We start from the raw sequence: 14352 nt of genomic DNA, 5'->3' as shown, positions 1-14352 counted from the left end.
GCAGGGAGAGGGGCAGGCATTAAAAACCCTGATGTCCAGGCCACCTCCAGACCAATCCAATCCAATCCCGGGGTATGCAGCCTAGGTATTTGCATTTGTATTTTTTTTTTTTTTTTGACGGAGTCTTTCTCTGTTGCCCAGACTGGAGTGCAGTGGCATGATCTTGGCTCACAGCAACCTAAGCCTCTGGGGTTCAAGTGATTCTTCTGCCTCAGCCTCTTGAGTAGCTGGGATTACAGGCCAGTGCCACCACACCTGGATAATTTTTGTATTTTTTGTAGAGATGGGGTTTTGCCACGTTTACCAGGCCGCTCTCAAACTCCTGGCCTCAAGTGATCTGTCTGCCTCGGCCTCCCAACATGCTAGGATTATAGGCGTGAGCCACTGCACCCAGCCTGGCATCTATGTATATCTATCTATCTATCTATCTATCTATCTATCTATCTATCTATCATCTATCTATCTATCTATATATCTGTTGTACTTTAAGTTCTGGGGCGCATGTGCAGAACATGCAGGTTTGTTACATAGGTATACACGTGCCATGGTGGTTAGCTGTACCCATCACCCCATCATCTACATTAGGCATTTCTCCTAATGCTATCCCTTCCCTAAGCCCCCACCTCCTGACATGTATTCCCCTCTCTGAGTCCATGTATTCTCACTGTTCAGCTCCCACTTATGAGTGAGAACGTGCAGTGTTTGGTTTTCTGTTCTTGTGTTAGTTTGCTGAGAATGATGGTTTCCAGCTTCATCCAGGTCCCTGCAAAGGAAATAAACTCATCCTTTTTTATGGCTGCATAGTATTCCATGGTGTATATGTGCTACATTTTCTTTACCCTGTCTATCAACAACTACGTGGAAACTGAACAATCTGCTCCTGAATGACTACTGGATAAATAACGAAATGAATGCAGAAATAAAGATGTTCTTTGAAACCAATGAGAACAAAGACACAACATACCAGAATCTCTGGGACACATTTAAAGCAATGTGTAGAGGGAAACTTAGAGCACGAAATGCCCAAAAGATAAAGTAGGAAAGATCTAAAAGCGACACCCTAACGTCACAATTAAAAGAACTAGAGAGGAAAGAACAAACAAGTTCAATGGCATCTATATTTTTTAAAGCTCCTAGGTGATGCCAAGTGCCCTGCATTCTTCCTCAGCATCGACGGCTCTGCCTCAGAAAAGCTGCCAAACCCACAGCACAGGTTTAATGCACGCAGGAATAAAGCTTTTAAAGTCTTCATTAACTTGCATTTAATTTCCTGCTCCAGGAATTCTTATGTAAGCCTGCAGGCCTCTGATACGTCTTTGTGTTTCTGGAATTTGGTCCCCTTTCTACATTTCTGCCCCTCCTCCTTTTGGTGAGTTTCTTTGTTTGAGTGGCCAGTGTGGCTTTGGCGCCTGCCTTAGCCACCTTGTCCAGCCTGGTGTGCACTCTACTGTGTCCTTTAAGTGGGTTCCAGCTCCCTGGAATCTTACTTCTATTCTGGGAAGCCCTTTTTCAGTTGTTCATTCATGCAACCAATGTTTCCTGAAAACCTGCTGGAGCCAGGCACAGGTGGGATTGCAACAAATTCATCCTTGTGGAGCTTACCACAAACGATTATTGGCTTTTTTTTTTTTTTCTCAGACTGAGTCTCACTCTTTCACTTAGGCTGGAGTGCAGTGGCTTGATCTTGGCTCACTGCAGCCTCCACCTCCTGGGTTCAAGCAATTCTTCTGCCTGAGCCTCCTGAGGATCTGGGATTACAAGCACATGTCATCATGCCCAGTTAAGCTTTGTATTTTTAGTAGAGACGGGGTTTCATCATGTTGGCCAGGCTGGTCTTAAACTCCTGACCTTAGGTGATCTGCCCACTTCGGCCTCCCAAAATGCTGGGATTATAGGTGTGAGCCACCTTGCCCAGCCAATTACTGGCTTTTCAAGTTAAAAAGATAGAAGGAGAGACAGAGAGACAGAGAGAGAGCCAGAGCACTGGTAATTTTTGACGTCACTACTACTTTTCCCGAATGCTCATTTTAAGCCATCAGGTCTCATTTTGAATTTGGAGGTGTCAGTTCCTGTCAGGGTGGCCATGGTAAGACAGACAGAGGCATGGACTTGGGGTTGCTGGACTTGGCATTGAACCCCAGACCTGACATGTTGCCAGGTGTGAGAGTAAATGACTACATAGCCTTGTGTTTTTCAGCTACAAGCAGAGATACCAGCTACCCATAAGGTTGTATGAGGGTTAAATGACATCATGTGTGTCAAAATGCATCCTAAACAGCAGAAAGCTCTATAAAATGTGAGTGACTCCAACAGCTAAGCAGCTGATCTCTCAAGTAGGTGAGGTTGTGCACGATGCTTAGAATTGACTCATTTGCCCCCTCTCAAAGTTGTATTTTAACAGAAAAGCCTTTCCCAAGCTAGGATGAGCGTGGACCTCAGTATATTCTTCTAATGAGACTCTGAGGGCTGCTCTTCATGCCTCTCATCTTGGAGATTTCATATTTTAGTTGTACTTTGATGCAACATCTAAGTACAACTTTACTCAAGGGAATTATCTTCCCTTTTCATGAAAAAGAATGACCACTAAAATGAGCATCCAGTGCATCAAATTCTTAAAAATATTCTGAAGGCGATGAAAAATCTACACATCAGAAGTAATAACATTAAGGGAATAGAAATTCTGATGATAATGAGATCATTGCCAGGAAATGGGATATTTACAAAGGAAGTGACGTTTGAGCTAGGGAGCAAACATTTCTATTTGGAATGAGAAGTGCCAAAGGGACTGAATTCAAAGCTTAGAATCTGGAGCTTCACAGAAGTTCAATCTTCACCACTTCTTCAGGGAGCTAAAAAGGAAATAGAACTAACTAACTTAGCTCTGAGAAGTTTACTGTGAAGAGAGCAAACAGACACTAGAACTCCTCCTTTGCACAACAGTTTATAGAGTTTTAACTTCCATGAACTTTTTTTTTGCCAAAGATTTATAGAAGCCCCATGAATTTTTCCACAATGAACACTCCCACCAACAATAAAAAGAGGTTTTCTATAACTCAAGATTGGGAAGCAGTCAGACATAGTTTTGGCACCTACGAAAGATAAGCCAGAGGAAAGTCATCTTCCTGCTGCCAAGAGAGTGGTTGGTTTTTGTTTCGTTTCGTTTTGTTTTTAGATGGAGTCTTGCTCTGTTGCCAAGCTGGAGTGCGTGGCATGATCTTGACTCACTGCAACCTCCACCTCTTGGGTTCAAACAATTCTCCTGCTTCAGCCTCCCGAGTAGCTGGGATGACAGGCACACGCCATCATGCCCAGCTAAGTTTTTGTATTTTTAATAGAGACAGGGTTTCACCATATTGGTCAGGCTGGTCTCAAACACCTGACTTCATGATCCACCCACCTTGGCCTCCCAAAGTACTGGGATTACAGGTGTGAGCCACTGCACCTGGTCCTGGTTTTTATGCTCTCCATCTTCAGGCCTGGCCATAATGACAGGTTACTTGTCCCTGTCCCCCTTTTCAGGACTCATATGTTTCTCCCTTCCTCCATGGAGCAGAGCCAGTGAAGGTGACAACCTGGACAGAAGCTCTGGCAGCAGAGGAAGGGGGTGGAGGGGGAGGTGGGCAGAGGCTTGAAGGAGCAACAAAGGGAAAAGAAGCTCCAGAGGGTGCTCATTGCTTGTTGAGGGGCAGCCCTGAGGGGAAGCTGAGGGTGCTAGAGAACGACCACCACACACATGGTGTTGGGGGAAGGGAAATGCCATTCCTGCTGCCTCCCACCTCACCTGGGGCTCTAGGAAAGGGAAATGATGCACTTGAAATTAAAAAAAAAACAAAACAGCTGGCCATTCTCCAGGGTTCTAGGGGAGGGGCTTGGCCATCCTTCTCTCCAATCATCAGCATAGAATATGGAAGATGAAGAGGCAAACGAGCCACAGCTGGGACCAACCAACAAGCTGACTATTCCACCATTTCCTTTCAAGATAATCCCCAGTGGCTTCATGAAAGTGATCACAAGGAACAATGCTGAATGGCAAATCTACACCCCTGTCCTGGGAAAACTCAAGAGTAATGATGCTTTGTGACCTGCTTCCCAGGGACCTGATCCAGCTTCAAGAACACCCGCTGGGAGCCAGAGATGTGAGTTGGTGCGCCCTTTAGCACTGTCCTTCTGCAACACCCAGTACCCCCTCCCCACTTTTCCAGGTGGCAGAGATATGACTTGACCAGATTTGCATTTTCAGAAGATTGCTCCAGGGGTGGTATACAGGTCAGAGTGGAGGAGGCAATATGAGGGCAGGGAGACCAGGTAGAAAGTGGGTACAAGCATGCAGTTGAGGCTGGGGACCTCAGGTCAGTGGCAGGGGCATGAAATGGAGGTGAAAACAGGAAGGATGTTGGGCAACAATATATTAAGTCTGGTGGCAGGAAGAGAAGGTAATGAAGAGACTCAAGACCCTTGACCCCCCCAAGAACATCTCTGCCAAGTGCCAAGCATTGCTCACTCTGGTGGGGAAACTGCACATTCACAGGGAGGTGGCTGTGGTTCCTTGCCTTGAAGATGGCAATAATCAGGAAAGAGTTTATACCTGACATCCATTCTAAATGGAAGAAACAAGGGGTGTGGGTACACCATGGTCCTATTACCTCCAGGCTTTTCAATGCCATAACCTTCAGAATGGTTCTGAGCCCTCATGACACTTCCTGGATCTGAGTTCAGCTAAGGCTCCCCTACTCTCACCAACTGGGTGTCCTTCCTGAGGTTCTTATTTATTTATTTATTTATTTATTTATTTATTTATTTATTTATTTTGAGATGGCGTCTCACTCTGTCACTTAGGCTGGAGTGCAGTGGCACGATCTTGGCTCACTACAACCTCCACCTCCCAGGCTCGAGCAATTCTCCTGCCTCAGCCTGCCAAGCAGCTGGGATTACAGGTGTGTGCCACCATGCCTGGCTAATTTTTGTATTTTTAGTAGAGATGGGGTTTCACCATATTGGTCAAGCTGGTCTTGACCTTAAGCAACCCACCTGTCCAGGCCTCCCAATGTGCTGGGGTTACAGCTGTGAGCCACTGTGCCCAGCCTGGTTGTATTGCTTTATACATTGGATTTATTGGAGGCGAAAATAATTTCGCATTTGCATCCTCTAGCTCTCTCTCAAAGTGTATTAATGCTTGCAAGGTTAGTGGTGAATGAACTTGTCGGGAAGTACTGTGCTACCAAGTTAAAGACAACAACTGTTTTGTTCAGTTCGGGTGTAAAAAGTCTTTGAAGGGGAAAATGTCTGGTCCAGTTAATAAAACTCTCTGGTAGGAAGCAGTTTGAAAAGGTTTCAAAAACAAGCACTAAGTAGCAAGATGAAGATGAACCAGGGAACCGAAGGGAGCAGCTGTCTAGAAGGCTTGATAGAGAGAAGTCAATTGCTCTGATGGCTGTGGCCAGACACCCCTGGCCTTGAACCCTGACTCTAGCCTTGGCTAACTGCAGCAACGACCTGGGACCAGCTCTTGACCTTCCTGGGGCATCACTTTCTTACCTCTAAAGTGCAGTAACACCTATATTTGGGTGGTTGAAAAATTACATTAACTTCCATGAAAACATATATAGCCCTAGCACAGTGCCTAGAACAAACCTTCAAAAAATAAGTTTCATGAACAATAATGACTATTTTCAATGTGCCGTTACCTCTCAGGCCAGTGACATGATATCTGAGTTGGAGTCTTTGTCCTTCGGAATTTTCCTGTTCTCAGGACACAGAGAAACAAAGCCCTGAGCCCAATCCCTGGGAAAAGCCCCCAGAAGTCTCAGGACACTCTATGTTTCGGTTTTGGCAGAGGGGAGGGGCCAGGATTCTCAAACCTCCAACGAACCCAGTGGCTTGAAATTGTTTAAAACCATAGGTCCATTTGACACTGCCTTAGGTTGCTTGTCAGGCACCTGGGAAGACAGCTGCTGAGTAGATGGAAACTAACTAAATCAAAGATGAAGAGAGATGAGGTATATTCTTGAGAAAATATGGCCAGATGTACCTGTGACATAGAAAAGTGCCATCTCATTCTTTCCATCATCACCTGAGTGAGGGGAGGTGGGATTGTCCTTAAAGAAAAGTTGGTGCATATGGGGTATGGGAAATAGGCATCAAAGATAAAACTTTACCCTGGGAAATGGGGCTCACTCTGGGGCCCCTGGGGCGTGGTGCTGAACACCCCCAGGACAGGAAGTGCAGTGGCAGGCAGGTGAGAAGCCAGGTGGGAAGGCCCTGTCCCCTCTGACCAGCCAGCATTCTCACTCAGTACTAGGAATACCCAGCAGGCTTCTGATTTATAGCTGAGTCTTGTTAGCCTCCAAGGGAGGGTCTAGAGCAATGGAAGGTCCCTGGGCCCTTCCTGAGAGATGGTGTCCCAGCAGCCACCCGATGTGCTCATCACCTGTACTGCCTGCACTGTTGACCACATTCATAATCTTTTTTGTTTTCTTTTTAACTGAGACAGTCTTGCTCTGTCACCCAGGCGGGAGTACAGTGGTGCGATCTCGGCTCACTGCAAACTGATTCTTCCCGGCTTCAACTGATTCTTCTGCCTCAGCCTCCTAGTGGCTGGATTACAGGCACATGCCACCACGCCTGGCTAATTTTTGTATTTTTGGTAGAGACAGGAGTTCACTATGTTGGTCAGGCTGGTCTTGAACTCCTGACCTTGTGATCTGCCCACCTCAGCCTTCCAAAGTGCTGGGATTACAGGTGTGAGCCACCGTGCTTGACCCACATTCACAATCTTACAGCTGTCAACCTCACTTTGCCTCAGTCTTTTATCTTTAGTCTTAGAAGCACACAAATAAGAAAGTTGTGGCAATCTCAGAAAATACAGAGAAACAAAAAGAAGAAAAATATCACTCACATTCTCGCCATCCACAGATAACCAGAACTGACATTACTTCCAGCAATAAAATAATAGAAAAAATTTAAACATCATACCAGGAAAACTTTCTTCAAAGGCTCTTATTTTAGAAATGTTTGAATAAATGTTTGAATACTTTTCTGTAGTTCTCTTTGGTCTCTATGGTTTTCCTAGGTGCTTCTTACTCTATGAAGTCCATTGCTAAACATGAAATACTGGAAGGGTTTGATCAGCATAAGCAGAGTTCTCAAGCTTCTCTTTGGGTTTGTATTGCTACTGATGATACTTCTAGGAATGCCTCCCAGGAACAAGCTTACTTTGGGAACCACATTCAGCATGTGGTTCCCTGTGACCCCTGGATCCTTGCCTCAATATAGTGGATAATGCACATCCAGCTATAACCCCCTACTAGAGCAGAGTCTGAGAGGCATGAGATCTCCCGGTGCCCACCTACCTGGTAATCCATGGGCCGCCCGGCACTTGGCTCCATTTTAATGTCTGGCTTAGATCTGAGGAGGAGAATGTACCATCAGGCATGGTGTATGGGGACTGCTTATGGGGGCAGAGAGCACTGACAGTGGTGAGACCTCGGAGAGGGCAGAGGGACAGAAGCATGGTCTTTAAACACTCAAGCACTGCCAAGAAGAGTGGGGATTAGTTGTCTTCAGAGGACTCGACACGAAGAACTAATCAAAGGCAGAAGTAACGGGGAGACAGACAGGGGGTCAACAGGTTCAAATACGGAGTGGGCAGCTATGTGGCTTCCCTGGGCTTGGAGGTATTCAAGGACCTGAGAACATGCCTGCAGCTGCTGTGCTTTGCTTGTTTTTTTTTTTTTTCTTTTTTTTTTGAGGGGTCTCGCTCTGTCGCCCAGGCTGGAGTGCAATGGCACAGTGTCGGCTCACTGCAACCTCCCCCTCCCAGGGTCAAGCAATTCTCCTGCCTCAGCTTCTTGAGTAGCTGGGCTTACGGGCAGCCTCCACCATGCCTGGCTACTTCCTGTATTTTTTTTTAAGTAGATACAGGGTTTTATAATGTCAGCCAGGCTGGTCTCAAACTCTTGACCTTTGTGATCTGCCCACCTTGACCTCCCGAAGCATTGGGATTACAGGCGTGAGCCACCGTACCTGGCCTGTGCTCTGCTTTTGCAGGGAGAGAGGTGAGAGACACACCCAAGGAAAAGCAGAAAAAAGCAAGGTTAGGTTAGGAAGAAGCCATCCATGGGCCCTGATTCTTCCCTACCCAAATTCCAAGAATGGTAAGCCAGGTCCTGCCTGACAGGGTGGGGGCAATGGGAGTTGTGGGGCTCCCATCCACTCACCGCTTGTTGGAGACATTAGTGGTGAGAGCTGTGACTGAGGCGAGAGACACCGAGTCCGGATCCAGTCCGTCCGCCAGCCGAATGGCCAGATGGTCAAGGTCTTCCATCTCCAGCACCGCTGGTTCATCTGGGGAAGATGAAAGACTGGTTAGGTGGGCTGACTGATGGTGGGATAGTGACTGTTTCTCCTTTTACTCTGGCACACAGAAAGCTGAGAGTGACATTCGAGGTTTACTCAGTTACTACTGCTTAGAATGGTATGGCCTGAATATCTGCAGTGTTTTCTACCTAATCCCAATCTTTGATTTTAATGGATATTATGTCTGCTCTTCCCTTTTTATTTTAATTGAACGCTTATTGTATACTATGTACTTAGGCACTGAATATCCCTCGTGGAAGAAGGTAGGGAACAAAGAATCCGTACTTTTGCGCCTCTCAATAAATAGCTGCCATTTATTGGGTGGATACTCTGTCCCAGGCACAATGCCAGGACTTTACGTGAGTACCTCTAGTCCTTAGAGCCCTGCCCTGTCAAGATGGGCATCATTCTTATGTCGCAGGTAGAGAAACGAAGGCTTAGGAAGTAACTTATCCATATCAAATAGCCGATGGAATTCAGAACCTAATGGACTGTGCCTATTCGTCTAATGAGATGCAGACATGCAGATTCCGAAAAGCCACCCAAGGATGCTGGGTTTGCGCATCCGCCAGCAGCTGTACGCTCTCCATTTAAGAAGGCAAAGGGCACGGCTGGAATTGGCATGGGGACAAGAGGGTGGGGGAGAGAGCCTGAGGGCCGGTGGGCCACAGAGGGGATGCTGGGGGAAGGGCAGCCGGGAACCCCAATGGTGGGCCCACGATGGAGAAGATGGCCCTCTCTCAGTTCCCCTGTCCGCTCCATTTCTCCCTGTCTTCCACTAGGCCTCCCTTCCTCCTCTGCAGCAGCTGTCTTCCCCTCCCCACCTGCTGCCCATTGAGAGCCCAGTGCCACCTGCCTCCAGCCTCCCAGGCCCAGCGCTGGCGCGCCCTCCAGCAGCCCCAGGGCCTCCCCTTAGGCTAGGCTGCAGTGCGGGCGAAAGCCATGTCAGAGGCCTGTGCCCACGCCGCACTCGTGGGACGCCGGTTTCCCCCCAGAAATAGGGAGTTGGCCAAACAACGTTTCTTGATTGATATTCACCGCCCTAATTAGAACTCTCTGGGCTTCTGTGTGAAGAACGGACCAGGAGCAATGAGGGCGGGAGGAGCATTGTAATCAGGCCCATCCGACAGATGGCGCTGCCCATTTCCCTCCCTCGGCCCCAGGGCGTCCCCCTCCTAGAAGACCACGCCCCTCAGGGCGTGAGAGGCCAGGCCCCGCCCAGATGGCTCTGGACGACCACTCCCAGGAGGGCATTCTGGCAGCCGGGCAGGGGCTGGCAGGCGGCGGGAGGGCGCCGCGAGGCTCGGGGCTGCGGGGCGGGCGCGGCACCTGTCCTACCTGGTCTTTGGGGCTCCTCCTTGTGGGACCGGTTTTTGCCGAGCTTCATGGCTGAGAACACGCTCCTCCCGGCTCTGTGAGGGGGGCCGCCGGAATGAGGTGCAGGGAGAGGGACGCATGGAGGAAAACACAGAAGAGCCAAACACGAGAGAACACATGAGAAGAGGGAGATGGACCCGGCCATCACCTACTAGTCCCGAGATAGATCAGGGCCTGCCTTCCCAAATTGGGAGCCACGAGGGGGAATCAGGGCAGAGAGGGAACCCTCCATTTCCCCCTTTGCCATCCTTTCACAAACGGAGCAGAGTGATGGGGTCCCCAGCAAGCAGGGAAGGTGGCCTTGAGCAGGAAAGAGCCGTTTTAACTGGAGCTCCTCTGGGTCTTAGACTTTTCAGCCTGATCCCAGCCCCTCAGTCTAGTCTCCCCAGATCTCCAAGCCCTCCACACTCATCCTCCCTGACCCTGTACCCTGTCTCAGCTGGTTAGAGAAAAAGCGGGAGGACTGGAGACAGAGCATCAGAACAGTGGGGCAGAGACGGGAGGGGACTCAGGGGCAAAGGCTGAGGAGGAGATGGGAGATGTGGTTGAAATGAGCTGTTCAGTTCTCAGATGGCCCCGGTGCTCAAAGCCTGACTGGTCTTTCACCAACCCCTCAGTGTTCTGGGATGCTCCTTGGTCCATGGAAAAGGGGGAGGTAGGCCCTTTTCCATCTATCTTAGGTCCTGGCTTTTGCCCCTTCTACCTGTCTCCTCTCACTGCTGAATCCCCCTTTCCCCCAACCCCAGGAACTTATGGCAGGCTCCATAGTTCCTACCTCTTCCTCTGTGGCCTTGTGCCCCCAGGTGAAGGGCCTTGCAGTCGGGGGAGGGGGGCTGAAGAAAAGGGACAAGGGTCCTCACTGCCCTTCAGTGATGTCCCTGCAGCAGAGCCTGTGGTCCCCGGCACCAGGAGGCACCAGGAGCAGGATCAGCAGGGGGTAACATGCAGTATTCCATTACCCCATCCATATTGCATGAGTGGATACCTGACTCCCTCCACTTCCCATTCTCCCTCCTCCTGGGTGGGGCCCCATCATCCTGTAGGCCCAGGTGGGGCCAGGTGTGGGCTGCAAACTGGAGCTCACTTATGGCAGACCCCTCTTTGGGTCACGCATCTCCCTGTGGAGGCTTGACTATGGTTTCTAAGACCCCAGATCCTTTTTCTTTATGCTGGGCTATGGGAGGCTGGGGAAAATCTTTCTGTCCTCAGGCAGATGGCCTTGAAACCCCAAGCCCCTCTCCTCAGGATTGTGGAGCCAATCTTATTCCCCAAATTGGCTCCACAATCCCCAGGCCTTTCCTTTAATGTTCATACGTAGGACAAAGGCACATTCATATCCCAGTGAGGGAACAATTGAGAATCACCCTTTTCTAGTGGCAGCAGCTCACAATCTAGGAAACATTAGCATGTTCTTGAATTCCTAAAAAGGAATGGAAGAAGGCTGATGTCTGCTCTCTTCAGTAAGCATATTGTCTGCAATATGACGATGGGAAGAAAGGGAAAGAAAGAGGCTCTAAAATCAAAGCTGATGCCTTTGGAATTATTTTTAAAAGCTTCTTGCCTTCTGATGGGGGAGATGAGTTACACACACACACACACACACACACACACACACACACACACACACAGAATGGCCAAAAAGAGACTACATAGGGCCAAAGGCCTTTCCAGATGTCTGCAGATGTCTGCTCATTTCATCTTCCTGGCAATCCTCTGAGGGCCATATGCTTCTCCTCATTCAACCAATACAAATACTGAGGCTCAGAGAGGTGAAAATAATTGCAGGATCACTCAGTGAGTGGCAGAACTGGGACTGAAGCAGAAAGCTCCTGTGTTCTAAGCCAACAATATTTTCACTGCACCTCAGGTCCTTTGCCTCAATGCCATAGGACTGCACTTTTCTGTGGGCACAAATTCCATCCCAACCTGACCATTTGGAATTTTAGCTAAAAGGCCACAGGGCTGGCACCCATAGATACATGTATGGTCTGTGTGGCGGCACAGTTTACAGATCAGGATGCTGTCATCTGTGGAGTCCCACAGACCATGCCGATGTTTATAAAGAAGGGGCTCATTCAAAAAGAACCTGAGCATCCACACATTTGGGAAGGGACTGCTGTACATGTTAAATTGCTGGTGACATAATGTTAAACAGATCAGTGAACTCACCAGAAATAACTGGGTAGTGGTGGGGAAAGGACCATCCTGGCTGACTTGCCCTGAAGTATCCTGTGGGATTTTCTCCCCACCTGGTGGCCCCAAGGGCAGGGGCGCTGGCTGTCCTGATGCCTGCCACAGGCCCAGCCTCAGAAGTGTGGCTTCTGTGGGTTCTCATTCCACCCCACCTCCCCACATGTTGCTTCCTGCCTCAGTACTTGGGATTCCTTTTTTCCCAGCCTTGCTGCTCACCTATGCCTCTCCTGAATTACCCAGGAGTCTTCTGCAAGGCTCAGTGTTTGACTTTGTACCATTACTTCTTGGCCATTCCTGGGCTGTGTCATGCCTAGAGTCCCCAGCCCTTCCCTGTGTGTGACCTACATAGCGCCTTTGCCACTGCAGCCTGCTCCAGCCACAGACTTCCCTCTCCCTTGCCCCTTCCCCACCTCCCCATAGAGGAAGTGCTCTGAGCTGGCAGGTCAGAGGCAGGCCCTGCCTGGAGAAGCCAGCTGCTAGCCCCCTGGAATGGGATCTGGCCCTGCTGTCTGAGGCCCAGGGGCAGTGCAAGATAGCAGGAAATGAATGGTGGCTTTCAGAGGCGGGTCCCATGGACTCGCCCAGGTGCAAAAGGACCCGAGGCATCCCTGGGGCACTTATGGACCTTGAATTTGAAAGTGACTTTATCCCTTAACACAAACAGATTTGGAAGTAATGATTGAGGCTTTAAAAAACTATACTTATCCTGGCCAGGTATTGTGGCTCATGCCTGTAATCTCAGTACTTTGGGAGGTAGAGGCTGGTGGATCACGAGGTCAGGAGTTTGAGGTCAGCATGGCCAACATGGAGAAACCCCATCTCTACTAAAAATACAAAATTAGCCAGGCATGGTGGTGCACACCTGTAGTCCCAATTACTTGGGAGGCTGAGGCGGGAGAATCGCTTGAACCTGGGAGGTGGAGGTTGAAGTGAGCCAAGATTGCACCACTGCAGTCCAGCCTGGGCAACAGAGCAACACTCTTTCTCAAACACACACACGCACACACACACGCACACGCACACACTATACTAGTCCAAACATCTCTATAGTACCTTGAAGCAACTCAAAGGAGAAATCTCCCCTTCCCAACCCTGCATAATTTAGTCGTCTGAAGTGGTAGTACTGGTAGTACTCCCGTGTGCCTGGCAATATCTCAAAAGGATATCGTGTTTGTCTCTTCATTAAAAATGCAGAAATGTGTAGTGAAGGATGTACTTTCCAGAATTCTTACTACAGGCTCTCTCTGTACCTGAGTCTCCTAGACTTGCTCTTCAATTAATCTGAATTGTAATCAGTAGAGCATAATGTCATCACTCTGTAAAGGAGATTTTTGAAATAAAATGTCAACTTAATCAGGGAATTTTGAAGATTACCTACTTGTCTGAAAGACTTAGATTTCAAAAAAATGTAATTTGCTGATTAGGTTTCTGTTGTCCTGGACGTTTTGGTTTTCAAAATAAAATTCTGTGTTTGGTCTAGTTGAGTTCCACAATTACCAAAAATAGGATATGGCGAGAAACAGACAAAGAAAACAAGCCAATAATCAACTCAGTGAAAACTCACTTTGCAACCAAACGGCTCCTTATTCTTGGGCGCATTAAAACTTGAGAAGCAAGAGCCAGGGGGAGGCCAGTGCCTCAGGACCCTTAGGATTCAGAATCCATCTGAGTTTCCTGTTGCCGCATTCACCATGGTCAGAGTGAAATACGCCTACAATCTAGACTGGTATTTCTCTCTAGAGAAAAAACGCTAAAATTAGTTCACTTATTGTAAACTCGTCATTTATAAATCTGATGATTTCTCTGCTCATTTTATGGCCCAGATTTAGAAGCATGTTGCCTGGCTGTGTGGCGCACACAGGGTCCTAGAAAGAGCTTAGTATTCAGAATGACTTGGGAACATTCACCAAACTAAATTTAGTGACCCGAGTGTTTCATTAATTCAGGTCTCTGGATTACTCTGAAGCTTAATAGAGAGCCCTAACCATAAATGAACGGCAGGTGGAGTCCATTCACTGCCTAGGGCTTCTGCCCATGACTGGCTTCAGCTGAAACTACTAGACTCATTAGCTAAGACCTCAGGTCATCGATCAGGATGAAGACTCCTATCGATGAGAAACAGGGTCTGAGGTCCTTCTTTGCGTTGCTCGAACAGCTCAGTTTTCAAAACCTGGGAGCATGTCATCCAAGCACCCCTTAATGGTTTATTTTTAAAAATGTTCCATGCCCCAAGCACAGGGAATTTCATAATTTCAGTCTTAACAGGTATCTTTGAAAGTGTGTTGAATTTCAGTTAGTTTTTGAATAGCTTCCTACAGGAGGGCAGGACAGGTTGACCCTTTATACAAGAACCACCCTGTCCCCAAACTGGCCCCTTTGCACATGTGCCCATGTCATAATAGAAGGGTTGGGATGACCCTTCTATTA

General features: G+C 48.3%; 1 protein-coding gene across 11 annotated transcripts in view; it reads right to left on the bottom strand.

Annotated features, from left to right (window-relative positions):
* The window catches only part of OTOF (otoferlin), a 97632-nt gene that overhangs the window by 33027 nt on the left and 50253 nt on the right, over positions 1 to 14352 (bottom strand). For all 11 annotated transcript variants that reach the window (XM_035273590.3, XM_078349703.1, XM_035273594.3 and 8 more), the window contains 3 exons: positions 9694 to 9767; positions 8217 to 8343; positions 7350 to 7404 (listed from right to left, as the gene is read on the bottom strand). In XM_035273590.3, the coding sequence (XP_035129481.3) occupies positions 7350 to 7404; positions 8217 to 8343; positions 9694 to 9767 (256 nt within the window). The remainder of the gene's footprint in view (positions 1 to 7349; positions 7405 to 8216; positions 8344 to 9693; positions 9768 to 14352) is intronic.

This window comes from Callithrix jacchus, chromosome 14 (assembly GCF_049354715.1).
Source record: "Callithrix jacchus isolate 240 chromosome 14, calJac240_pri, whole genome shotgun sequence".
Lineage (NCBI taxonomy): Eukaryota > Metazoa > Chordata > Mammalia > Primates > Cebidae > Callithrix > Callithrix jacchus.
The sequence above is the reverse complement of the archived record's forward strand: the minus strand, read 5'-3'. Positions and strand labels throughout refer to the sequence as shown.